Source organism: Taeniopygia guttata, chromosome 5 (genome assembly GCF_048771995.1).
Source record: "Taeniopygia guttata chromosome 5, bTaeGut7.mat, whole genome shotgun sequence".
Classification (NCBI taxonomy): Eukaryota; Metazoa; Chordata; class Aves; order Passeriformes; family Estrildidae; genus Taeniopygia; species Taeniopygia guttata.
Window position 1 is genome coordinate 26,347,823 of NC_133030.1, and position 27,825 is coordinate 26,375,647.

General features: G+C 43.5%; 1 protein-coding gene across 3 annotated transcripts in view; it reads left to right on the forward strand.

Annotated features, from left to right (window-relative positions):
* Positions 1–914: 914 nt before the first annotated feature.
* LRP4 (LDL receptor related protein 4) overlaps positions 915–27,825 on the forward strand; it is an 80,748-nt gene continuing 53,837 nt past the window's right edge. For 2 of the 3 annotated variants that reach the window (XM_041716606.2, XM_041716607.2), the window contains exon 1: positions 1,007–1,225. In XM_041716606.2, the coding sequence (XP_041572540.2) occupies positions 1,141–1,225 (85 nt within the window). In that variant the 5' untranslated portion in view covers positions 1,007–1,140. Of the gene's footprint in view, positions 1,226–27,825 lie in introns of all 3 variants that reach the window. The other variant, XM_041716605.2, reaches the window with a different exon arrangement.

The following is a 27,825-nucleotide window of genomic DNA, read 5'->3' on the forward strand; positions in this document are numbered from 1 at the left end:
ATTCATCTATGGGCTTTAAATAAGACCATTTCTATTACTGGCTCTTTGGTGTCAATTTGACAAAATTCTCATCTTCCCCTGTGGTCCAGGGTTTGGACTATCTGAGTCAGCTTTCTGTGCAAGTTAATACTTCGAAATCAACTGAGATTAATTATTTAATAACAGTTCCTTGTATTGTCAACCCTATGCATTAAAATGTCAAATCATGCCAAAAGGATCATAAAACTGGCTCTAAGGGTGATCTCCAGTGAAAGCCCCTCTGCTTTTTAATGCAACACAGAACAGAAGTCACATAAGCCAATTGTTCAAGTGCTAATTTCTACTTCTGCAGGAAACAAACGACCCTAAATCTTTTTGTAGGGTACCTGAGATTCATCCGTAGTCCACTATCTTCAGACATCGCGGCTATTAGGAAAACACCAAATAGCAGAATATTTTCACGAACGGAGGGAAAAATCAGACGTTTCTCATAGGTAGCAACATGCATGCTGGGCAAAGGGCTCGTGAATGTTTCCCTTTCAAAGTGAACTAGTTTGGCAAACGGTGACGGGACGGGGAGAAGGGCTCTGCGATTTGTCCTGAGTACAGCAAGCTGGCACAAGTCGGGAAGCGGTGGCAATGCGCTGGGACCGGAGGGTACCGGGCAGCCGTGAGCCAGGAGCGATGTTCCTTGGCGATACTGCGGGAGTTGGGACAGGGAGAGCCGACACCGACGGTCCCGAGCAGCTTTAGGAAGGACTTCCCCGCCCGCGGTGAGGGAGCTGTACTGGGGGCAAGGGCTGAGGGGTTCTAGGGCTTCTGGGCGAGCCCAAGGGTCTCGCCGAGGTGACGGACGACGGCCCCTTGGGGTGGGGAAGAGAGGTGCGTGTCTCGCCGCGGAGCCTCCGCCGCGGGACCGCCTTTGCCGCGCCGAAAGTTTGCGAAGCGTCTCGGCGCTGGGGGGAGCGGGGCGGGGGCTGCCCCGGCGGAGCTCCTCCTTTGGGGCCGGGCCTGGGCGGGTGGAGCGAGGAGGGAGCCCCCGGCCCCGGAGTGCCGCGGCTGCGGACGGAGCGAGCGGCGGTCGTGCCGGGGTGCTCCGCGCAGGAGGCGCCCGCGACGTCGCTGCGGGCGGCCCGGGCACGGGGCCGGGGCGCTGCCACCATGAGGCGGCGCGGCGGGGGTTGTCTCCTGCCCGCGCCTCCGCAGCTCCTGCTGGTGCTGCTGGGAGCGCTGCTCCGCTCCAGAGGTAAGCGGCTGCCGCGGCACGCTCTGCCCCGCGGCAGCGCGGGGGGCCCAGCCGCCGTCCCGGGTTCGGCGGCGGCGATCCGTGCCCGGGCGGAGAGCCCTGCCCGGCCGCGCCGCTCACCTGCCCGCGCCCGCCGGGCGGGGAGCCCCGCCTTGCGCCGCCCCGCCGCGCTTTGTCCGCGCCCCGTCCCGCGCCCGGACGCGGGGCTCTCGCTTTCGCCGTGTCTCGGCGTGCTGGAGCCGGCGGAATGCCCCGGCAGGCCGGAGCGCGGGTCGCGGAGCTGCGCCGCTCTGGGAGCGCCCACGCGGCCGCTGCCCCCCGCGGAAGTTTGGCGGCGGCGGGCGCGGGCTTTGTTCCCGCGGTGCGAGCGGCGGGCCGGGCCGGGGCGGGCGCGCAGGTTGCCTCGCAGGCTGCCGTGCCCGGCGTGTCGGGACAGCCGCCGCTCCGGAGCAGGAATGCAGCCGCGCACCCGCCGCGACGGGCCCCTTAAAGGTACAGCCCGGCTCCGCGGTGGCGCCCCGGGCTACCTGCCTCGCTTCGGCGTGGACTGGGAGTCCTCCCGCAGCGCCCTGGCACAGCGCGGCCAGAGCAGGAGTACCAAAAATAGTGATGAGGGGAGGGTTTCGCGGCGCTCTTAGCGAGCCGGGAGGTAGTCTCATGAAGTCTCGCCATGAAAACTTCAGCTTTGTGGTTGCTCTGTCAACTGACATCTGCTGTTTCTTCGTCTTGTGCTGTGGTTCTTGATTTTACAAGTGCGCCCGATGGAGAAGAAAACATCTAAACGCTTCGCAAAATTGTTTATAAAGCGTTAGAAGGCTTTTGGGGGAGGGGTGTGGAGAGGAGATACGTACCTCATTTCTTTCCCTTCACTCCTCTGGCAGCTGCTGTATAATTTCACCCATCGTTTTCTCCTGTGCTACTCTGAAATTGCAGGAAGCATTTGCAGTAGTGCTGCTGACCTCCATCATTCTACAAGTATTGCCCCTGGGGCACAATCATGGGGAGTTTGGGTTTCACGTAATATTATTTCTCTTCTAACAAGAAACCTAATTGCAGGCAGCTTTGAAGAATGTGCTAAGCCAGCTTGGATAGACTGACTAGAAAGGGCTGTAGTTCTGTGTATCAGAAAGCCTGCTTTTTAGGAGCCAGAAGTACTCTTTGAGTTTCCAAATGCCACACAGATACTTAGCTGCCCTCTAGGAGTGAGAAGGATCTAAAAGATAGATCTTAGTGTAGGTGCAGATCTGGATGTGTTTTATTTTGGCTGTTACCCAGGTGCTCCTAGTTAATGTGTCTGGGCTGTTAACAGCCATGTGGGGGATGTCTGATTGTAAAATGCAAGTTTGCTGGTAGGTGGTTGTTCCTTGATGTCTCTAGGATGCTTTTTTTTATGGCAGCTTGTTTCTCTTTCAAGTAGTTTTCCCATCAGTGCACTTCTGTATCCTCTTGTCAGATCACTGTAAGTTTATGATTGGATGTGCCAGCTGCTTCCAGAAGTGAATATCCTATTTCCTTCATCAAAATATGAGGAAATAAGGACATAATTTTACAATAAGGACACAATTCCTGAGCAGTCTTGTTAGGAATGACGCTTGACTCAGCCAATATATCAAGCAGCAATTCAATTTATTAATTAATACGGTAACGTATGAGCAAAGACAGCGCTGGGTACAGCGGTGGGGGTTTTCCCCTCCAACTGCACACCAGTTGTTGGGCTTGCTGGTATTTATCGATCATATTCATGCATATTCATAATCTTTTCCCAGTTTCTACTTGCGCTTTCGACAGTTTCCATTTCTACCTTTAACATCACAATTCTATACCCCAGGCTCATAAATCTATGATGGTGATGTTCGGTTCCTTTCCAGTTTCTATATCCTATTGTGTATATCCCAGGATGTGTGTCCATATGGTGGGGTCCAACTTCTGTTTTCTGGGGTCATTAATCTATGGTAGTGATGTCCAGCTTCCCCTTTCAAAGTCACTAATCAGCAATCTTGAGGTCCATCTTCCTTCTCCAGGAGCTTGAAATAGGGTCACTTCCCTTTCTGTTTAAATCCTTTGTACATTCTAAAGCTATAGTTTAAAATCCTTAGTACTAAGCAACATTCTAAGGTTATAATTCAAAAGTTCTTATTGCAGAACAGCTTAAGACTTATAATTGTTATTTGCAAACAAAAGATTGGTTCAAAAGCCTTCTTCCATGCTTTCCTTGGTTGTTTATTAGAAATCATCTTTATAGCTGTCCCATGGCAGTGTTCCACACATTTCATAACCACAACTACACAGGTTGCCTGACACGAAACACAACTTTGTATTTCACAGTCTTTTTCGTATTTGAAATAAGAAAAAACATGAGGAGATATCAGGATGGAGGTGGCAGAGAAAATGTCAACATTTGTGATGAGTCAGTGTTCATTCACTTAGCTAGAAAATGTTAAAAGTTGTCCCTTAGAAGTACCTGCAGGGTGGTGTGCAGCTTAACTGTCATAAAGCACTCACAGAAGTTGTGATGCCAAAGAGGTAAGTTGTTAGAAACACTTGGTCATTTACTATTCTGCCTCAGTACAGGAGAGCATAAGGCAAACAAGTCTGCAAGACTGACCTTTGACTCTTTTGTAGTGGATAGGGGCAGATCAAACTGGAGAACTCTATGCCAAAAAATCCCCATACCAAACTAACAAAAAAGAGGTCTGCAAGTATCTTGAGCTCTTGTAAAAATGCATTGCAGGTAAAAACAGGTACAAAGAGGGAATTTAATGCTCATTTCACACACTGCTGGTGGCTGGAGCAAAGAAGGACCTGATGTTAAGATGGTCTGTGTTAGTATAAATACAGAATGTCACAAAACCCGTCTGGCTGATGTGTTCGCTGTTCTGGCTTCTGGAACTGTGCCAGAAAAATGCATAGCTAATATCAGAAACACCTTGACTAGGTTTTATAGCTGGAAACCTGAATTTGTTACTTCTGTGGAAGTATATTTTGCAGTGGGAGTCACAGTTTCAGCTACCTGTGCTTGGCATTGCTGTTGGTTCTACAGCTATTAGCCAAGTGCAAAGCACCCATTTTTTATTGTCAACTTGGAGCTGATAATGTTGTCCTTCCTGGGTGTGCTGAGAGTCCTGAGAGTCCTAGGGTTTGCTGAATCATCAATTTGGATGATATTCACAGATCTCTTGATCACCCTGAATTATCTTGACTTTTTTTTTCAAAGTGATGATGGCACTGAGTAGCATTCCCTGTATTTCTAAAATGAAGCCCAACATGCTTCATTGGTGACAAGTGATGGGTTGTTTTTTTTTTGTTTTTTTTTTTGTTTTGCTTTTGACAGTTCTGTCTACTAAAACATAGTGGAAAAGCATATGGCATAAATCTTCCAGTATGAAGTTAACATTATTGTTTTATTTAGTGTATATAAGCAATTTTCTTTTATAGTCTCATTCTAGAAGCCTTCAATTAGCACTTTCAGTCAGCTTATATGGCACTGTTTGCAACAGAGAAACTTCTTGTATCTTGGGAGTGTGGGTGTATGCAGCAAGAAAATTAATAGGTGCATAGTTGCATAAAATGTTTCCATTTCCAGAATGTCTGTGAACCTTGATGAGGGATATTCTCTTCCCGTGGGCCACAAAATGTGATTTCAGAAAGCTGGTAGTTATTTTTCTACATTGTATTCTTTGAAATTACAGAAGGAAAAAGTGCTTGGATGCAAACATTATCCAGTTGTTTGTAGTTCAAACCAGAAAACAGTACTTGCTGTATGTTAACTAGAAAAAAAAATCAAAGTGATTTGTATTTTGTTTTTACTTGTAAATGCTCTCCAGACTAGTGAAATTAACATTAAAAAATAATTAAAACATTAATTCTATGAGAATGATCTGTAGTCTGATAGTGCTCTTGAATCTTCATGCACTCTTGTGAAATAGGCAAATATTATCCTTGTTTTGTAAATGTGGGAAGTGAAGTAGAAATTGTCTTGCCCAAGGCCAACTCCATTTGCCCTAGAATGCAACTTACCTTCGAACACAATAGAATGTATGCTTCATAACACTTATAAAAGCTGATAAAGAGATATTATCTTAAAAACCAGTCAAGGTTTTAAAAATAGGTTTGTATAGTAAGTGCATGTTCTGTAGCTTCATTGAATTCCTTTGCTGCTTGTGACTATTTGTCTTTTTAATAATAGTTAACAATTTCTCTTGCTGATGGTCAGAAGATCATAAAATCACAGAAATTTTACTGACTCTGGAAAGGGTGAATTGGTAAATAAAGTGTTATTAAAATAAATGTAAAAGAAAGGTGGATACTTAATTTCTCTAGTCCTCTGTTATTTCTGGCTTAGCTGTGTGTTATGTTTTCTTATATGGGTTTACATAGTCAGATGGTATATATGTGGACATAAACTGACCATCGTTTAAGATGTCTGGCTTTGCCTGATAGAACATCCAGAGCTGGAGCTCTGGCATACAACAAACCCCCTCCTTTAAATGGCATACTGCATTTAGTGGCTGTTTGTGTTTCACACAAATAATGGCAGTAAACACGAAATGTAATTGTCATCCATGAATCTCATGTCCTTGATGGTTAGGCTCTTACTTTTGTGTCTGTGGTGCCAATGGTTCTTTGCCATTGCTGTTAGGTTAGATCTTACTATTTTTACTCTTTTATGGGATTTTGTTTTCTCTACTGAGTGAAAACTGGACATTGTAATACTCCTTGAATCTCTTCTTTCTTCTGTATGTAGATTTCCATTTCCCCATACTAAAGATAGTAAGCGTATGGATGCGGGGCCTTGTTATTCTGTAGACTTGTGGCTTATTCATGCTGTATATCTGGTTGCTCTGGGACTGTTACCTGGGAGTATTTGACTGCCCTCCTGTTGTGAGTGAATTCATGTTCAGGTTTTTCAGCTTTCCAGACATGTTTTTTTGCGTCTCTTATGCAGAACTGTCTGGTAGATGCTGAAGCAGTACACCCTTTGCATTTATTCTGGGGGTCTTTTGAGCTGCAATCAGTCTTTCTGTGAGCAGCAGATCTCCTCAGCTCTTGTGACCCTAGATGAAAAGAGACTCGCTGTGTAAAGGCAAGAAAGTAAGTTTTCATAAAGACTTTATTAACATCAAATGTTTGTTGAATTTTGTAGTGCTGAATTGTGAATGACTGAAATTCCTCATATCAGGGAATTAGGTAATTTAATATAGAAGACCAAGAAAAAAAGGGAAGTGAAGTATCATGAGCCCGATTCTGATGGCATGGGATACATTAAGCATTCTGGTATAAGCATGTTAGCACACCTGTGGATTGAAAAGTAGTAACAGAAGCTTTGTCTGTCATGAGGTTCTTAGGTGATTAGGTTCCGGCATTAGCCACCAGTCAGCAGGTCACAAACCATTAAGATTAACAGACAGCAATGTAGATGAATATTCAATGTTTGCACTGCCAGTTGCAGTTTTGTCAAAAAGTGTATGACCAAAGACAGCGCAGATCTTGTTTCTCAAGCTGTTGTATGTTGATAGCAACTTTCTGGTGTTGCAATACTCAGAAGTAAAAAAACACCGAATTTTTTCCCTGAACGAGTTAAGAGTTAGAATAGAATTCACCTTCCTGTACTGTATTGATGAGGTTGTATAAAGAACTGTTGTCCAGCAAAGCTTCCAGTAGATAACATACTTGCCTGAAAGCAGCCCTCGTGTTCTGTAGCGTCAAGGCAGAATTTTACTCTTGGAGTTAAATCTACCAGCAGTGAGATGCTATTATGACTCCAGGCAGGGGAGACCACTCTTCTGGCTACCAGCATGGTGACTTCCTCCGTGTGCCCTAGCAGGGCATAGTCTTCTGTGTCTCTTTGTTACTGCCTGGTAGCCCCTCCCAGCCGCTGGAGCTTTCTGTTTCTATTGCATAGCAGCAGTTCTTTAATCAGAAATCTTGTTAGTATTCAAGGATAATTGATCCGACTCTCTGGTAGGGGGTGGGGACCCAGCCTTGCATCCTTCTCCTACTTGCCACCCCCAGTTTGACCCCTGTTGTCTCTTTGTTTCCTCCTGTTAAGTTTGTGCCAGTGATATGTGTGTGTGCTGTTTTTCCAAGCAGCCTGAAGTTGGCTGTAACCAAGAGCAGCAGTTAAATAGAGCCCGATTTCCCCGCTTCCTGGCGTTCAGTTGTTCGGCTCCATTTTCTGGTCTTCTGTGTTTTTGATTTGAAGAGAAGGAACTTACTTGGTGCCCCCGGGCATCTCTTAAACCCATTAGAGCAAACTCCATTATTTCACTGTACTTAGAAATCCTCCTCCTTTAGCCCCAGCATCCATCAAAATAATGTATCCTCTGTAATGCCCTCTGGAAAATGTTTAATAGGATCTTTTCAAACTCAAGGAGAGTTCCAGTTGGAAAGGGGGAGGGGAGAAGGCTAATGGAAGATCTGACTGACTTGCAGTAAGCCTGAACTTGGCCTGTGTCAGCTCTCCCTTCACCTCCATGGTGAACAGAGCGGATCCAACACTGGGATCAAAGCTGGAAACAAAAGGCTTTGGGAGAAAATTTCCCGTCTGGCCAAGAGGCAGCCACACAAAAGTGGTGCATAATTTATCACTCGAGGTTTATTTCTGCTGTGTTCCTTCTGGAGAGAGGAGGAAAAAAGAAGTGACTCTCCTGCTGTTTTGAAGTGGATAAGTAATGGCTTTGGAGATTTGAGGCAGGAAGGAGCTAGAGATACCATGGAAAAATCTTTTCAGTGCATTCCGTACCCAGCTCCTCTCTTCTCAGACGTGGTCAGACATTATTTCTCTTGAGGGAAACCCCGTTCTTGCATTTTGAAGTTTCAGAGAGTGAGAAGTTTTAACTTCTCTGGTAATTTCCAAATCACAATGGAGTGGTGTTGCCTTTGGCAAAATCAAGTTCTTTGACTTTCTGAGGTGTTTTTCTTAACTTAAGGATTGTCTAGGTGCTGTGGCTTTGTGTAACATGAAGGAAGAGGCTACGTTTGCTGCAAAGCCTTTATAGTCTTAATTGGACATCTGATTAGGATCAGGGGTGTGATAATTCTACTGGGCTAGATAAGGTCAATATTAAAATTGTATTGCTTTCTAATTAAATTTCCTTTAAGTTTTTCATTCCAATCACTTCTTAGAACGAGGATAGAGAGAGGTTTTGGGTAGGAGTTGGCATCAAAGACTACTGAAAGCTGGTAACTATGTAAATAAGGATGAGGAAGCAAATGCAAGAGTAGTAAACCATGAGAAGAAGGTAAAGGGCTATAGGAGTATAGATATTAACAGAAGCAAAGATAGGCATTTTGGAAATGAGAGCCAAGGACTTGAGCTGGCAAAGGAACAGAAGAGTCGTGTAAGGAAATCCAACTGGAGTAATTATGTGGGATCTGATGGCAGAAAGGGTTGTTAATTAGGTAGGATAAAAGATGGAAATTTTGAAAGTGAAGATGAGCACAGAGCATAATTTAACTGCTGAGACAAGGAAAGACTTATTTTACTAATGCTTTAAAGGAGGATGTGACAAGTTGCTAGGAATCCGTGACAGTAGAGTCCCTGACCTAATAGAGTGATTTTATGAAATATTAGGAGCCTAGCGATGGAGTCAGGGGTGGAAAGGGAGACTGTTAGCAGAACACTGAGATGGTGAGCCCATGAGGTAGCTCCATCACCACCTCTGTCTGCAGTGGTGGAATGTGGAATCTGTCAGCCTTGGGAGCACTTAAGCTAGAAGGATTTTTGAGTGGGATGTCCAGGAAGGTATTTTGACGGACAGTATTGTCTGGAAAAGTGTATGAAATGGGAGGGCAGAACTGAAGTGAGTAGCTAGAACTTTGGAGATAATTGCTTGGACAAAAGCATAATGTGAGAATAGGAGATTACTATGGGTTTGGTAAGAAGTCTGGATATAGAAACAAATGTAAGTCTGGTGACAGAAAATTACTCCTTTCCTGGAAAAGCAGTCTACTTCTCTTCCCCTTCCCCATTAAGAATTGCTGTGTGAAAGAGTGAGTCACTATAGTGAACAGTTAAAACACAGACACCTGATGTTCTCAGCCTTCTTTTCTGAAAGGCTAGTAAGAAGCATTCTGGGATTATGCAAGGTTAGAGGGAAATACACACTCTGCTTCTTTAGCCTGAATCTCCGGCTCTGTCAGTTCATTTGTCTTGGTGACAGCTGGTAGTGCTGGGAGAGGTTCTTGCTTAAGGTGCAGCCATTCAGTGTATCAAAACTGTCTCGTGGGATCTAGGATTAGAATAAAATAAAGACACACCTTTTTTTCCTCTTTTTTCCCCTTTTTTTTTTCCTTGTGCTCCTACCCAATTTTAGTTCTGAATTTCCATGACTGCTGAATAGTCAAATCCCTTCTTTGCAACTTGAAGGCAGGGAAAAAAAAAGGGAGAGAAGTCTGGGGGTTGTGATTTCCTGCTTCTGTTCTGAGCTTCTGAGGATGAACCAGGAGGTGGGCTAATTCTCTGAATTAAAACTGCATTTGTTAAGAGGAAGCCAGCTTTAATGATGTCCTTTCTTTGTTATTCAGACTTTGCCACTTCTTCAAGCTTGACAAATTTAAGAAATTCGGTTTTTGAGGCCTCAAAGACTGTATTCTCTTCACTGTGATTTTTGAAGCCTGCTACTCCTGAAAAGCCTGAGTTGAGCTTCTTGTGGTTGAAGGTCATGCCACTAATTTGTGCTGCCTTTATAGAAAGGGCCTTGATCAGCATAGTACCTATTAGCATGAGATAAAACATAACAAGTCTGTCTGTGAGAGAAAACTAGAGATACTTTGGTATCGCAAAGGGGAGCTAGATTGGAGGCTGCCATTCTGGAGGCTTTTAATAGCCAAGAAACAGGAGAGAATAGTCATTGGTAAATAGGAATGCTAGAGAACTACCTGCATTTTTGTCATGGATCTCAAATAGAAATATTCAGTGTTTAAATCTTAGAAAGCGTGATGCAGGACTGAGAGACTGAGTCAGGAGTCCTTCTAGAGCAATAGTCATTGCCCTGCAAACAGACCTAAGTTAAATACAAGGAAAGAGCAAGTTGAGCTCAGAGCTGTATTAATGCAGAGATGAAGTGGTGAAGGGAATTTTCTTGGGCATTGTCTTGGAAACTGGGAGGGTCTGATTTGTCCAGTTGGTGTGGTTATGGCCCTGTGCTATCTTAGGGAAGGCTGCCTCTGCATCTGACTTCTTCCCTGATCAGTGAACAGCAGCTGCAGGAGGGTGTTGACTCAAGCTGATTGCCAAGCGCTTATCTCCACCACAAGGGTGGTAACCTCATGTGACGGTTTGAACTGTCACCGCTCATGAATCAATACTATCTGTAGGCCTTTGTTCACTGCATTTTTGAGTGTATGGAAGAATTCAGACCTGCAGTCAGCATTACCTTAAGCAACAGAAGACCTTTAGGCCTTTTGGGTGTTAGTTGTTGGTTTTAGGGGATTTGTTTTTGTTGTTGGTTTGTTCTGTTGATTTTTTTTTTCCCCAGGCACAAGGTTCTTTTATCTGGAAAGCAGATGGATCCTCTCTGCCTGTGCTTCAACTTCTCCAGAAGGGCAGATTTGTCATCTTTGCATCTTTACAGTTACGTTGAGTAATTTCTATGCTGCCAGTACTCAAGCAAGAACAACCTTGGTGTTCCCTGACTCCTGCAACCTTCGACTACAAACTTTGGCTTGAAGCCGCTTGCTGACTAACAGGAGAAGCCTGTTATTTCTCTGAGGTTTCTCTTGTTTGTGACCTGCCTTCTGTGAACTGGAAGAAGAGGAGCTGTAATCTTCTGTTGCTCTTGGTGCAAATTCCAGACCAGAACAAAATAAGTAGATTGCTTAGGTTTACGTTTTCCAGTCAGTTGTCCCTAGAAAATGTTGAATGTTTTTTTGGTGCTTCTTTTATTGCCTTGTTATGGTTAGTTCTTCACCCACAAGTCTTTAGAAGTCTGGGAGCAAGCTTTTAAGCTTGAAAGGTGTCAAAAGGAATGTTAAAAAAAAAAGGGGACAATTCCTGTGATACTCTGTAATAACTTTTTCTTGCTTATGCTGGAGAAGCAAACTTGATGATGGTAATATAGAAGAATATGAGAAACTTGGATTATTTTTTGAGAAAGGACCCATGAGCAATTTTTGTGATGAGACACTTTAGAACAGACTGGCAAGAGAGAAGGGGTGGCAGACACTTGCCTCCTTTAAATGCGTGGCAAAACCCCATTTAGCTTAATTGGGTACACAAGGTGAAGCCTAACACAGTTACAATATAAAAATAATAGGAGAGACAGGGCAAATTAGACCTATGTACAGTTCATTAGTAGGATAAAAATGAACAGTACTCAAACAGAAGCCTTTGAGCAAGGAAGGGAGTGAGGCAGAGGTGACATCTTTGGTATGTACATCTTGACTTAGCCACTCAGGCAAAACAGCATCTGAGCTCAGGCTTCGATTAAGTGACTGGGACAGCTGCCAAAACACCTACGTTAGCTGGCTAATGTACTGTGGTGCATTGGTCCTGCAGGTTTATCTGGGAAAGGCGTGCAGTTTTATCTGGCTCTGTCTTGGGTTTTTTCTTGAACAGCATTGTAACAACATGCTTTGCATCCTGTGTCAAAATCTTAAATGAAATGTGGTGGCCATGGTAAAAGTGCTTCTTGAAGTGTTGTGAGGACAAGAGGCCATTGGATACACCCTAGAAGACCAGGTAGCCCAAGGAGCCTGCTCTTCTGCCTGTGCAGGCTGCATACCAAAGTCTCTAACGTATGTGCTTTATTGCTCCATGCCCTTTATAGACAAGCAGGAGGGGAGTGGCTCACAGGAGCAGAGTGGCACTAATTCCATAAGGAGAATATTATCTGTTGTGGGATGGGACTGAGCTAAGGTGGGTAGACAGCACAGACCCTCTACAGCCCCACCCTAATGAGCCTCAGGAACGTTTGCATTCTTAAGACTCTGTGTGGCTGTTCTGGCTGTGTAAGTGGCCCTAGCAAGTAGGACATGTTTGAATTGTTCAAACCATTAGACCTGAATACACTGCTGAGATTTTCCTCCTATACTAATCAAGAGTAAATTAAATATTTGACTCCCACAAGAATGAGTTCCAGAGCTCTGTATGTTCTTCCATTGTAACCAAAGGGAAATCAATTTTTTATTTTCAGTTGTGCAAAGACATGAAATTACTAGATCTAGAGATCAATGTAATGATTGCTACAGAGTAGGACTGGGAGGATTTCCATTGCTGATCCTAGCAGCAGCAAAACCAATTCTTTTTATGCAGTCTTATCCAAAGCAGCAAAAATTGTCTCCACCTAAAAGCACAAGAGAGCCATAGACTGAAACAAAATGAAAATGCTATCCATGCCTATGAAAACATTGTTTCTGGGGTTTGACACTCCTTTTGAGGCTTGGAAAGCAAATAATTTAATCTAAAATTCGCATGAGAAACTAGTCAGAATCTACACCAGAACACAAGTTTCTATAGCAGAAAAAAGAAGTCCAAACCTGTTAGCCAACTAAACTGCCATGAGTTATTATGCAAAGTTATTTAGTTGGCACCTAGTGCCAAGTGAAATGTGCAAAATCAAGTCAGAATTTTACCAAATACTGAGCTGGCATGTGCAATTTGGGAGGATTGGGAGAATACCGTAAACAGTAAATGTTGGAATGAGAAGTAAAAGGAGAGGCCGAGAAGAAAACTTTATAATCTTATGAGTAAAAGATTAATATATTAGAGTAAGGAACAGTTGTCTTACTAGAAATAAAATGTACTTTGGAACATTTTCATTTCTGTCCGTGGACTTAATGCCATGTATTCCTTTTTCTTAAAACCTCTGTGGAGACAGGCCCTTCATATGTTCAATCCAATTCTGGAAGAAACTCAAGCATGCTGCTTTTTACATGTGGGTAGCACGTGCAGAGCTTGTTTTGCCAATAAGTGTCTTTGAATTGATTGTGGTGGGATGTGGTGCAAGTTCTGATGTAACATGAGGCTCTTTGCAAGTGCAGATTTTGATGAGAACTCATCTCGAAAATCTCTAGTAATTTTGTTTTCTTGTTGCTGTTGTGAATTGGCTCCTTTCTTTCTGTGGTCCATTGTTGTATGGATGATGTTTGGAAATGAAATGTCTTCCATATGGTTAAGAAATTTGATTTATCCTTGGAGGCCTGAACTGCTGTCTTTGCTAGCAGGAAATAAACAGTGTTCCAGCTGTCCCAATTATCACCCACTTGCCTTTCTCCAGATCCATGTCTTTTGCAAGGATCCTAGAAGAGCTGCCTTATGGATCATGAATTGCATTTTGCCAGTCCTCTGTTCCTTCATATCAATTTAGTCTTCTCCTCCTGTTTAAACTTGGTAAATTAAACACACGGCTTAAAACAATTAAACAGGGGGCTGGATCGTGGAGGGCTGGTTTGCCTGGACACAGGTGGCAGCTTGTTTCAGATGGCACTAAGAATGCAGCTCCAAAGGGCATTTCTTACAGGGGCATGTTACTGATTCAGAGAAGGGTTTAGTATAACCTTGCTTTATGGGAAATATTGTCATCAAAGTACAGTTTTATGGTAATATATAGCCCATGTTTTGGAATAGCAGAATTCAAGGAGTTTTTGCTCCTGATCCCTTTTCTTTTAGTAAAACTTGATTTCTCTGAGAGAATTTTTTTTGGCAGGGACACTAGGATGTTGTCACTGCTGAGGGTTGTTCTTCTCTGCCTACAGTCTATGTGGCTTGGCCTCCAGCTGCTGGGCTTCTTGGCCCAGGGGTGTGGTTTCTTGTTTCGCCTAGTCTGGTGTAACTGTGGGTTGTCTCAGAGAGCAGTCTCACTCCCTTGTCCCTTTGAAAGGTCTGTGTAGATATCTGCTGGATGAATCAGTTTGTTACAGAACTGGCAGTTGGTTTGTTACAGAACTGGCCTGCAGAATGGTGAAACCACAGGTTGTGTGGTATTGGCAAACTGAAGTGAGTTGGTCTACAGTGAGCACATCAGTATAGACCTGATGGAAGGACAGAGGGAGACAAGACCAACCATTTTTTTGGCACGGACTTGTTTCTTCTTCGCTTTGCCTTGATAGTAATTTGGAAAGGCTTTCCCTAGAAACAAGGAGAGATGAGAATTCAAGCCCAAGATTTCATTTCTGTGGCTCACATAAGCATAGGCCTCTTTATTCTATTGTTACTTGTATGACAGTCTTAATGCTGTATTAGCATCCAAGCGTGGTGAAAGTTCAAACCATAGATGTTGCAACTGGTGCAGTACATTAACTGGTGATGCCCTTTGTGGAGGAAACTTCTCTTCATTAGGGTTGCAAGAGAAGACCTACTATCTTGTTTTAGTTGGGCTACCACAGACTTAAGTTGTGAGTTGTTGCCGGATCTGAATATGAAAAGCTTTATCACCTTACTGGGGCCTGGATTCTTCTTCCTTAATCTTGCCTTTTAAATGACTGATGTCTAGCAGAGAGTTGGTTTTTCACCCCTACTTGCAGACTCTGGATTAGAGTTTTGCTTGCTCTCCCCACCACTCTGCTGATGTAGTGTGATGATGTGGTTTAACAGGCCTGGCCTGAGCATGCACACAAAAGGAGGCACAATCCACTCTCCTCCCAAGCTGATGTGGAAGTGGCAGTGGTGATGCGACTTGTCTGGTTAGTCACAGGAAGACAGAGCTAGTTGTGGGAAAGCATAAGCTGTCTAAATGGCCATTCCTGTCCTCCCTGAATGAATATGTGGCAGGCTGAAGGAAAAGATGTACATAGAATGAATCTTACACATGAGTTGTCAATTGGATCACGTAAAGAGTCACTCTGTTGGAAATCAGAGCTTCACAGTGTTACATGCAGCATGTGCATACAATAAGGACAATCCCTACTCTGAAGAATTAATAATATCTACATGTAGTAAATTGACGGATGTATGAAATAATGAGGAAAAAAATCCCACAATGAAGTACTGATTAATGTAGTAAATAGAGGCTCCACTTAAGCTTTGCCTTTTAGTTTGTATGGTGATGCTTCTTCCTGCCTTTCTGTTGAAGCTGCCTTTCTCCAATTGTTCTTTTTGTCCCTCTGATACAATGCACGCAAGATTATCACAATTAGACACGTTTGTTGTGTCTGAAGTCTGATACTAGGAGAGTGAAAATTATTCTCAGATGTAATGTCCATCTAAGAGGATTTAGTTGCTCTTTTTGCCCTGGATAGTGCATGTTCCTATTATCTGACAGCATATTCAACATACATTTGGCACTAGTCTAATGAGGAGCATCATATCTAAACCCAGCTCGCAAAGATTTGTTCTGTCTCTGTGATTCTTCCACCCTTTCCGTTATCCTGACTGTAGCATCTCCTAGGATGGATCACAAAATGGTATTTAACCATGTAAGCACAATGGTCAAGATATTTGAGAATAGAAGCTTAACTTGGACTTGGTTAGAAATCCAAATTTTAACCCTGGATTCCTGGCTTGGGATAATTTAGCTGTTGCCGGCTTTACCTAATAATTATTAAGTGTTCCTTTTTGCTGCTTTGTAGCAGCAAGCTAGATTGCTGGGTAGAATTCAGTAAATACATAATTGGCTGCAGTGGCTGTATTTACCCAATAGCTCAAGTGTTCTTCCCTGTACCCCCTGGAGATCAGCTGTACAGAACTTGGGTTGGGAGTGCTGTCTTTGCAAGTTGTTACATAAAGATTCTCTACGGTTGTTGGGCCAGGTGTGCTAATGGCTAAGTCTGGGATTTTTTCACTTTTCTCTCAGGATAGTTGGCAACTTTATTTTGGAGTCTACAGACTTTTTTCTTTTGAGGGTAAAGAAGTTAACAATGGTGACTGATTGCTTAATAGCTGGTTTTTTTTTTCTGCACACTAAAGTCAGTGTTTTTTTCCCAGATTAGAATGTTACATTTTTAAGCATTTACTTACTCAAGTGTAGAATGATCTAATTCCCATGTTTATGCCTTTTCCTAAGAATTTTCAGCACAGCAGCATGCCTATCCTACTTCCAAATGTACAAACACGTGGTAAGCAGACTGTAAGAAGAAAATCACGCATGACCCACTGTAGTAAATACATTTTTAAAGCCTTAAACAGGAAATGACCCCAACTACTTCTGTCAGCTTGCTTCTGAGGCCATGGTTCTGCAAGCAGTGAAGGAACAGAATGAATCAAACTGGCCTGGGTGAGGAGGAGTTGGAAGATCCTTCAAGTTTGCATCTTTTTGAAGCTCATTGCCCACTGCATAGCTTTTGCTCATCCATTTTTTTATCAGACTGCACAAAGCTATGCCAGTTTATGGGGGTTGTAGGACTGGCAGTAAGAGAAGAGCTCTTTAGGGTGGGACAACTGATAGATATAAAATCACCATCCTGAGGCTTCTTTCTCATTTTGAGCAAACATCGTTGTGTTTCTGGAGAACCTGAGACTTGTATTATCACTTAAATATAGTTAAATCAAGACTGCTTTCTGTCCCTTGCTTATTGTGCACAGGAGAAGGTTTGTTTCAGAGGGATACCTGGAAAGAAATCAAGAAAATAGATTATAGCATGAAGGGCAGAAAATTTTATCTTCCCGATGGGAAACAGACATCTTCTTCTGAGGCTCTGATACCTAAATCATCATGTATGTATTCAGTTTGCAAAGTGTTTGCGTAGTTTTAAGGTGGGGTATGGGAATGATTTCCCAAATGCAGTTGCTATTTGTAATTCTACATTATCAAACTGAACATTTGATAACATACAATAAATAAATGAAGGGAGGGTAATGAAACTCTAAGCAAGCTTCTCAGAATCTGGACTTAGTGAACCACATTCAGCCTCAGAATAAAGGGCCAGGAGATGGGAAAGCTAACTGAGCTCAGCCTCTGGAGCTGAGATGGATGCTGTCATGACTATAATGCTGTGTAGCTTAATTGGGTACTGTGACTTAAGCTGACCTGATCTTGACTAAGCAAGGCTTGTTGGCTGAAGGTCCAAATGTACCAGATGCTCCTACTTAGAGAATGATCCATTGGAATAAATACTATGTTCTTACCATGTCTGAGAATGGTAGCCTAAGGTACAGAAAAATTCAGCAAATTTAGTCAAGATACAAACTGCCCACTAAGGCCTTCCCCCCCCTCTTCCCCCCCCTCCCCCCAAATACTTATTTCTTTTTTTCTTCCTGACTGAAAAAAGGTAACTTTACTGCACAGCTATTGAAAAGAATAACTCCTCCACTTAGGAGTGGAAAGAGAGGAAAAAAAGTCTGTATTCAACTGAAAAAACTCCCAGGAACTTCTCAAGGTAGACTGTAATTACTGGAGGTAAAATTCTGCTACAAGTAGACAACTAGCCCTGTGTTCTGTCTGTTCTCTACTGTTATCCAGTCATTTTAGGTAGCATTTATAGCACTGATGGGCTTGGGTTGCTCTTTGATCAGAGGAAGTACTCTATATTTGGCTGAATAATATTATATTGCAATGCCCGCAAATTGGCTCAAAAGCCTGATTCAACTTAATTTGTCTGTTGTACCCTACTCCCCAAAGTATGGTGGAATAACAGAAAGAAAATTGCTCTTGAGTCATTGTGGTAAGTGCATCTGTAAGACAGGAGACATCACACTGTCTATTCATGCATTTTAGCCCTGAGTTCATGGTTCTAGCAAAAGCAAGTATGCTTGCATGGGGGACACAGAAGAGTTTAAAAGCTTTTCAAGTAGGAAAAATTCTTCTTCCAGGGCTGAATGATGTGTCTGCGTAAAAGGTCTCTGAGCTTTATGAGGAATCTTTTATTTGGATAGGCACTTCAAACCTTGGAACTTGGTCCAGGAAGTAGTATCAGAAGCACTTCTTAATAATATTGTTAATACAGACTATTCTCATGAGAAAAATCCACAGGCATCTTTAGCCTGCTTTTGTATGGAAGCAGTGGTTATTTCAATATGCGTGCATATCTTCTCACCCAAAAAAACTGGTCCCAGAGAGTAGAAGTTTCATGGAAACAGGCAGCACAGTAAAAGGAAGGGATCGCAGGAGCAACTTGGCTGTGGGTGAAGACTCCTCATGAGTTTGCATTTTGTTAGACATGAAAGAATCCCCTCCCTCCATTTGGCAACAGATGCATCAAAATTGTCTGTTAAGAGATTACACCATCTGAAACTGGCTTTGTGAATCCTGTTTCTCATGTAGCTGTTGAGATTATTCATGTGTGCAAGTTGGGGTCTTACTGGACATAAACCTATTTCCAGATCCCCAAGCAGTGGCAATGGTCTGAGTGGTTAGTTCATCAAGCCAGGAGATGTTTAGTCCTCTCTCATTAGGAGACAAAGGTCTTTAATGGGCTTTAATTGGGTTGCAATTCAGGACTCAAAAGCTTTATTTAGTTGAGGATGTGGCTGCTTGGTTAGAGTGTAATATTTCTGGAAAGAAGTATGTTAAACCTGTGTTTTGAGCTAACTGGTTGCTGGCTATTTCCCAAATATGAATGAGGTTTTTGATTTTTCTTTTTTTTTTTTTTTTAATGCTTAAACTCGTGAAGTTTTTGGACTGGTTGTTGTCAGTTAAGGTTCTGATATTGTGCTCATCCCCAGCTTAAGGGTCCACGGAGGCTGTGCTTTCTTGTATACCAAGAAATTCTAAGTAGAATATCTGAAATAATTACTATGCCTAGTAATCTGCCCTGTGCCTCTGAGTGGCTGAATATGAGGTAAAATATTGCTGAATGTCACAGTTTACAGCCTGGCAACTTTCATTTATATTAGCGAGCTGGGTTATAAGCTGGAGCTTTAGGAACTGTGCACAAGTGTCCTGAGGTGATGTATTGCCAGATAAGATCCTCTGGATTGCTGGGTCTAGTCTGATTGAAGTGGAAGGAAGCTGCAGGCGTGACTCTCTTTTCCCTCTGGAGATGTGCTTCTTGCTCTTCAGGCCGTGTTACAAGGCCTGTGTGCCTCAGCCTGGCCAGGGCAGAAGATAGCTGAGGGCTTTTGCTGAGGACAGGGAAAGGAAGGAAAGGTGTCCTATTTACTCGTAAACATCCTCGATGTCTTGGAGCACAAAAGAGACATTTTGTAATGCAAGTTGAACCAGTTCTGATGGTTTTCCTAACTAGTTACATCAGAAAGGCCAAGGATCATTACTTCTTTTGCTGATTTTGTTCTTGTTTTTCTTTTAGCCTTCCTCCCCCTCCACCTTTTGTCTTGCTTTTAGTTCACCCATCTGCATCTGGTCTTGCCCAGGCAGCTGCTGCTCTATTTGTATGTTCCCTGGGGGAGCTCTGGTGCTCCTTTAAGATCTCCTGTTGCTTTGGGAATTCACCTTTTAGACATGGTGCTTCATTAGCCTCTCTCATTTATTTAGTACTGTGAGAAAAGATTTCCCCTCCCAAAAAGCAGAAGAACGAGTTTGCAGCAGCATGTGCTTGAGAGAAGAGTGTCTCTATGTAAATAGAACCAGTTTAAAAGCAATTGGCAAGGGAGCAGCTGGAGAGGTTTTGAAGGAATATTGTTTGACCGAGTTGGCACTGTGAGGCCCTTAGGAGGCTGAAGCTGAAGAAATCCCCCCTGCTCTTTCTGCGTGGGGAAGGTTTGTCCACTGATGAGTGACCGCACTGCCCCTGTGCACTGTTGTCTCTTGTCCCCCGCCTCGGTCTCAGCACGGTTGCTCCTTTTTGTTGCAGCTCGTTAGAGGAAAAATAGCCATTTGGGATTTTTTCAACCATTGGGTTCTGCATTTCCTCATTTGCCGCCCCTCTCCCCTGCCGGCTGTTGTGGGAGTCGTCCCCTCTGCAGGCGATGGTGGGAACGACTCTGGCCTCACTTATCATCAGTGACAAATCAATGGCAGCCTTCAGAAAGCTGGCCCCAGGATCCCGCTCGGCCCAGCTCTGGAGCAGTGGGAGGCTTCCCTGGTGGATAAAGGACTCCTTGCAGCCCTGACTTGTTGCCTTAAATCTAACTGAGGAAACCTTTTCAGTCTCTTCATCAGTGGCCCCCTCCCCTCTCGATTTGTCTTGGGGAAGGTGGCGGCTGGTGCATGGGGGGCACATGGGGAGGTGGGGGGAGACGAGAGTGGGAGAGCACTGGGATTTGTAACACTTTTTTCTGTTTCCCTTTCACAATAGCCAGGCTAGTGCATGCAGAGCTGGGCTCACAAAGCCTCCCTGAAGTGCCTGGAGTCCCGCAGGGCTCCTCACAGTGAAAGTTTGCTGTGTGTATTCCTACCAACAATACAGCTGGGCCCAGCAACAGGCTCCAGCTTTGGGCAAATATTTCTACAGCTTTTCCTTAATCGCTTTTGAGGGAAGGAGGGTGAGATGGGTTTGAGAGGTAGGACGGTAAAAGAAATTTTGTATATGCAAAGGGGACAAAAATACATACGGGTGGACGGATTTATCTTTGGCTTCTGTGGTCCAGACGTCTAAAAGGAATCTTTGTCAGCATCCATGCTAAAGCTAGAGAGGGTTTGGGGGGCATCAGTGTTGGATCTGAAGGAGAAGGGAGATTAAGGCAGACAGCGTGTAGTGGTTTCAGCTCTGCCAGGCTATTTTTTTGTTTTCCTTTAAGAAGGAAGCATAGCTGACAAGCCCTTTCTGTGTAGTTTAATCCAAAGTGTTGGTGTAGACTGAAAGTACAGCTTTTTTTGTGTTAAGTTATGTCTAGCTTATTTCTGCTTAGCTGTTCTGTAGGGTTTATGCTTGATTTCCATTTCCTATTCTCTCTTTACCTGTGATTTATCTCTCAATTTCTAGTTTATTTGATCTGGGTCGCAGCTCAAGACTGGAAGAAATCAGAGAAGTGATGTCCCTTTAAAGCAAATTATTTCACCTTCACTGCCTGATAGGTTTTGGCCTTGGATATTGCTTGAACCCACTGCTATAGCCCTGGGATAGACAGGTAGGCTCATATTGATGTGCTGATTTTGTCTCCTGTTTCTAAAGCTGCAGTGGAGATACCTAAGCAGCATGAATATGCTTGATTGGGTCAAGAAGAGATCATGTGAGCTCACTTCTCTGTTGCATTATGAGGAAAAATTAGCCAGGACAACTCCTTTAAACATTGCTTTCCACCTCTGCAGGGCTGGCAGCAAGCTTGGCGTTTCTACAGTTGGGAGTTAAATTCTTACATTAGTTAAGCTGTGTTGCCAATGTATTAAAGGTTCAAATGTCATCTTAGACCTGATGTTTGTGTTAATACCAGAAGCATAATCCTTGTTGCAGGTGTGTTATGTCAGAAATTAAATTTGGGCAGGAGATGCTTACCTGTGCCAGTGTTCTCCCAGGACAGGGAATACTTTTCCTCTAAGGTCATGGTTTCACAGATGCTTCACACTGAGCATAACTAGGGGCTGCATATATGGAGACTGAGCTTCTTGGACTCTCTGTCCAAGGCAGTATGCAGGATGAGCGAGACTACTGTGCAGTAATAAAGCTGAGAATAAAGTTCTTAGCATGGATATAACCAGTGCTTTCAAATAAGGGATATCCTTGCCTTTCATCTGGGGATGAGCACAGAATATGAGTCCTTATTTGTAGGAGGAAATTCCTAATATGCTGGCTATAGATCTGAGTAAAAAGAATGTGGAATAACATATGTCCTTATGTAGGTGTTCAAGCACCTTTACCCTCACTAGCATCTGGTGACTGCCCCTTTTTTTTCTATTACTGATGATGTATTTGTAGAAGCCTTCTATCCACAGAACATTGCAACTGTTAGTGAGGCAATGTTTGTAGGAAAAGGGAACCACTTTAGTTAGACCAACCAATGTGGCTAGGAAAACAAATAAGATTTTGGGAGCAGTTTGTCCTGAGAACTAAAATAGAAGCCTAAGTGTTTAAATTAAGCAGAAGTTGAGAACAGTTCCTTTGATTTCAGCTTGACTGTGTTAATGAATTGGTTATTACAAAGAAAGTTTCTGATACTTCTGGAGCAGAAGGGGGATGATATGTAGGAAAGCAGCTAGTACATTAGAGGCCAAGCCTACTCCAATCCTTGCCTGATTCTCTCTTGAAGTTGATTAAAATGTCACCAATTTCTAACTTTCCAGGCTGAAACTTGAAGGAGAGAGAGAAGAGTTTCTGCTTAAAACTGTTTGTGTAACTTAAGTTAGAAATTATTTGGTGAGTTTGGAGAATAGGGATGGAGAGTGCTTTCTCCCTCCATGTTTAAAACCTTGCCAAAGTGCAGAAAAGTTAGAGGAGTTAAAGGAGAATGTCAGAGAGCCTCTCATACTCTAGAAATAAAAGGAAAGGAAAAAACCCAATCCAAAACCAGAAGAAGCTTAAGGATTCTTTGATTTCTGAAATTCACCCATGAACAGTGGAGTTGTAAATTCTTTGCAAATATTCAAATATTTCTAATATTTTAAAAACTTTCAATTAGTATTTTTGTGTGCTGAGTAGGAGTTAAAAACCCTGCCAGCAAAAGCCTCTTTGATGTTCACTGTGGTGGACGTTGACTATCCAGTCACACAGACTGGAGTTGCCCAGGAGCTCTGCTCCAGGTTTTGCCCCCTGTGAGGGGCTCCAGAGGAGCTCCGGGCCAGAGAATGCCTTCTGAGAGGCTGCCCTGTGGGCTGAGGGCTTCTTTGCTGACCTACAGGCCATGAGGAGGAGGAGGAGAAGGCAGCTGCAGGAGGCTATTTCTGTGTGCCACAGAGCAGTATTGAAGATTGTATTGCAATGCAAGAAATAGCATGGAGAGCTGGGTTTGTCATCCCACAAGGGATATGTGTAAAACAAGTGCAGCTGTGTGTTGTGAAATACCAAATAATACAACTTGTCTGCCTGGTCAAATTATTTCAGGTAATTTTAAAGGGTTAACTTTTTTGGCAACTAAGTGATCCAGATGGAAAAGAGCTATTCTTTTGCCATCAGCATGCACCTGGGTACTCAGTGAGAATAGAGAGAAAAGTGACTGTGCTAGTGTCTGATTTGGACCGAGTTTGAATTTATGGGCATTTTTCAAAGGGGGGGGAAAAAGAGTAAAGTTTTGGAGGAAGGAGTAGCAAAAGAGAGTTGAAGATTATAAAAGTAGGGAAGCATGTTAAGAGACCGAAAGAAATGAGGGAATGTGGACAGGTGGAAGGAGGGTTCTGGGTAGTGGGTGTGAGATGGGACACTCTGCCTTGTGCTCTCTTTTCCTCCATCTAGCTCATCCCTGTACCTTATCTCCCAAGCTCATCTAGTCTATACTTTTTACTCCCAAGTCCCACTATAGTGGCTCACCCACAAAGCAACTTTTGTCTTTCACGTTCTTTTTGTAGCCCATCCTTTTTCTTAGGAAAAGAAGACTTGCTAGTTTGAGAGACCTGAGGCTGACCTGTTTGGCACTGTGTTGTACCTTCATATCACCTGCATTACTCCCCTTTACTTCTGTAGTCTTTTACAAACATTCAACCCTTGTGCAAACTATTCTTTGGCTTTTCAAGTTGGACAGTTGGAAACAAGTTGGACACTTGGATGTCTGTCATGGGTTTCTGTCAGAGATCTAGAAAACAGCTGATGATACCATTTAAAGAAATAAGATGTGAAGGTGAATCAGTGTTTATGGATTGCTTGACTGTTCTGATGATGAATACCATATAATAATTGTGCATTGAGTTCAGGAGTTTGTGTTGCAAATAATGCGGAAATTGTGTGGTGCCATAGAAGTGCAGAAGCTCTACAGGCAGATTTAATTCTGAGATTTCATTGAAGCTTTTTCTAACTTCTTTATAATGGATTTTAAATGTTCTGTGTAATCAATAACAGCTGGATTTTTCTTCTGAAGCATGCTGCATAAGATACTGTCTTTGCCAGACTGTTGCTCAGTTCTGTGTGCCAGGAACTAGCCCTTTTAAATTCACACCTGTGAAACTAAATTCACTAAAATCTTCCAGGCCTTGGCCCCTCATTTCCTTTCAGTGGAGGGAGAACTGTTGTTGGGGGTGTGTATCCTACTATGGTGTTTACTGCTTCCTCTGGTTAACCTGTTCCTCATGGACCATTCAATTACACTACTTATTTCCTCCTCTGTTGAGGAATATATTTGTATATAATACAGAATTTTTACTTGGATTGTCCCATAGCAGTTCCTTTCTCTTTCTGCTCCTGCAGGAAGAGAAGGTCCAGGTCTCTCATAATGCTGTGCTTGCAGCCTCTTTCAGTCTCTTTTGACACATTCCCTGTTGAATGAGAAAGTTGAGTAAAGGCCACAGGTCTGCAGATGAAAAATACAGGGAACATGAGTTGAGATCCATGTTAATTTCCCTCCGGAAACTGCCTCTCTGTAATTACAGTTCCAACATCCTCCAGAAGAAAAGGGCCCTGTCCCCCCTGCAGCCCCCCTGGCAAATTTGATGTTCCTTGCAGCAGGGAAACCAGGCGTGGAGCGGAGCAGGTCAGCTGGGGCTTGAGAACGCTCCCTTTTGGTGTCTTCGTTGCTAAAGGGGGGTGGGGACTCTTGCTGTTCTCAACCCCCTTCTTGCCCCTTCCCTCAAATCTCCCAAGTAAATACAATTTTATTTTATTATATTGCTGCTGATCTGCTGTTGTTTTTGATACAAAAAAGGTGGAAGGGGCAAGAAGGAACGAAAGAGTCTGGCGACAGGAAGAGATGAATTGCTGAAGAATGACACTGGCAGGGACTATTGTTCATTTTAACGCTGGAGCAGGAGCAGAGAGAAACGTTCACACGCCATTCTTGGGCATCCTGCTGGGCAGGCTAGGAAAGGGGCATTCCAGCTGGTCGTGAGATTTGGCTGGACAGATTGAATTGGGCTGAATAGAATGCTCACTGTTTTTTATTATTATTATTATTTTTCTTATAAAGAAACCCACTGATTAATTGCAATGGAACCCGATTAAAGGGAGAATCTGAAACCCACACAGACATTAGACATAAAGCTGTCAGCCTACCAGCATGTGATGACTGGGCCTTAACCCTTTACAAGGCTAATGGGGGAGGGGGATCCTCACCAGAGTCAACATTGCTCAGTCCCTGTGTATGTGTTTGTGAGAGACAGGACTTCTGTCATTTGGGGAAGAAGTTGTGTGCACAGTCGGAGACTTGTAAGCAGACTGTATCTTATGAAAGACAAGGGACCAAAGAATGAAAATAGAGTTTAGGGGCATTTTGTTCATGGAGAGGTTGTATGAGGGTTTGCTCAAATGTTACTGGTTGTATTTTAATAGTTTTGCAGAATTCAGTAGCCCTTGTCCACCCATACCTGTTTCTCCTTCTGGGCAATCCTGAATGTGGCAGTAGGAAAAATTCTGCAAAGAGGCCTGTAAAGTTCCACAGATTGGTTGGGGAATGTTGCAAAAGTACTTGGTAGAAACATGAACAACATAAGAGCCAGGAGAGTATATAAAGGAATTCTATAATGTGTACGAGAATAAAGCTGTAGTTGAGCTCAATTTGGGGACTGGTGTGGAAAGTGGATGGCAACTTGGACACATGTTGTCTCAGCAGGGATGGGATGGAATTTCAGAATGCTTAAAATCCCCTTTCTAGGACTAAAAACTCATTTCTATTATATACCGATTTAATTTTACAAATTTTGAAAAAATCCCATGTTGTGATACTTGTGGTTTTCTTTAACCTATTTTTTGCTCATCTGATTTAGTGTCTGGACATGGTTCAATGCTCTCTGCTCATTCTCTTCTTCCTTAATACCCTGTTTGTAGCTTGCTTCTGTTGAGAAGCACAGATGATTTATTCAAATAGACTCTTCAAGCTTTGAAAGGGGTCTCTGTGCTGCAGTGCGAGGAGATTGGTGGGGGGGCAGATGCTCTTGCCCCCCAGCAATGCTCAGCTTCACGTGTGGCACAGTAAAGGATGGCACATAAGTCCTCTAATGAGTGTTCTCTCCAGTAGTTTTATCTTTTTCTACAGCACCCTGTGCACATGTGTGCCCACTGGCTTGGAAATGTTTCTTTAGAGAATTGGAAAGAGTGGAGATACAGTTGGAGCAAACAAAGCTCCTTTGTGGGCTCTGGGAAAATGACAGAGGGGTTGCTTTTTGGTCTCTAAAGCTCCTCATTCCTTCCAATTCATTGAATAGTTAAGGTTGGAAAAGGCTTTTAAGATCAATGAGTCAAACTGTTAACCAAGTACTGCCAAGTACACCCCTAAACTATGTCATTAAGTACAATGTCTACGTGCCTTTTGAATACCCCCAGGAATGGTGACTCTACCACTTCCCTGGGCCGCCTGTTCCAATGATTGACAACCCTTTTGGTGAAGAAATTTTTCCTAATAAATCTAAACTAGGCCTTCCCATGCTAACTTGAGACCGCTTCCTCTTGTCCTGTTGCTTGTTGCTTGGAAGAAGAGACTGACCTGCATTTCACTACAACCTACAACCTCCCTTCAGGGAGTTGAAATGGTCTCCCCAAGAATCCCTTTCTCCAGGCTAAACACCCCCAGCTCCCTCAGCTGTTCCTCATTAAACTTGTGCTCCAGGGCCTTGGCCTTCTCCAGCATCATTGCATTTCTCTGGATTCCTCCAGCACTTCTGTGTCCTTCTTGTAGTGAAGGGCCCAAAATCGGATGCAGCACTTGAGGTGTGCTCTCAGTGCTGAGTACAAGGAGGCAGTCACTGTCCTGGTCCTGCTGGCCACGCTGTTGCTGGTACAGGCCAGGATGCCATTGGCCTTCTTGGCCACCTGGACACACACACACTGGATCATGTTCAGCTGCTGTTGACCAGCACCTCCTGGTCCTTTTCTGCTGAGCAGCTTTCCAGCCATTCTTCCCCCAGCCTGTAGTGCTGCATGGGGTTGTTGCAACCCAAGTGCAGGACCTGACACTTCACCTTGTTGAACCTCATGGAATCAGCCTTGGCCCATGATGAGCCTGTCCAGATCCCTCTGCAGAGCCTTCCTGCCTTCCACCAGACCAACACTCCCACTCAACGTGTCTGCAAGTGACTGAGGTGTGCTTGATCTCATCCAGCCTGATAAGGACAATAAACAGGACCAGGCCTGATACTGAGCCCTGGGGATGTAACTCCAGGCACTGCCATTCTCTGGGCCCGGCCATCCAACTGTTTTTTGTCCAGTGAACAGTGAACTCAGGCGAGCAGCCAGTTTCCTCAGGAGAATGCTGTGGGAAGCCATGTCAAATGCTTTACTGAAGAGATAGAGTATCTGGTAGATAACATCCAGAGCCTTTCACTCATCCACTAAACAGGTTGTATTTTCATAGGAGCTTTCTGAGGTGGAAGTTGCTCATCTTCCTTTTTTTATCCTGCATCTCTGGTCACTTCATTCAGAATGCAGGTTGTGCCTTCAGTGGCTTGGCTTCACATGAAGCAGCTGTCAAATGGGGGACTCTTCATAGTCACTTCCTGTTGGGAAAAGAAAAAAAAAAGTCAAAATGTCAACTTTAAACTCTCTCTATGTAGACATTTGTGTTAGATCAAGGGTTTGAGTATTCAAGGAAGGAGGACATTATGCTAAGTCCTGCAATTAATCAGTAAAATGAAGAACAACATGAACAGACAGGATCTTGCATTTTTTTCACTGCATCCTATTCATGAAGAAGAGACTGCTGCAAAAGTTCTTTCTGCAGACAGCTGTGTACCACTCTCTTTGAGAACATGGGATCTCTTGAGATCCTGTCAAGGGATGTTGGAAGTATTTACTCACAACTGACCAAGAATGACAAT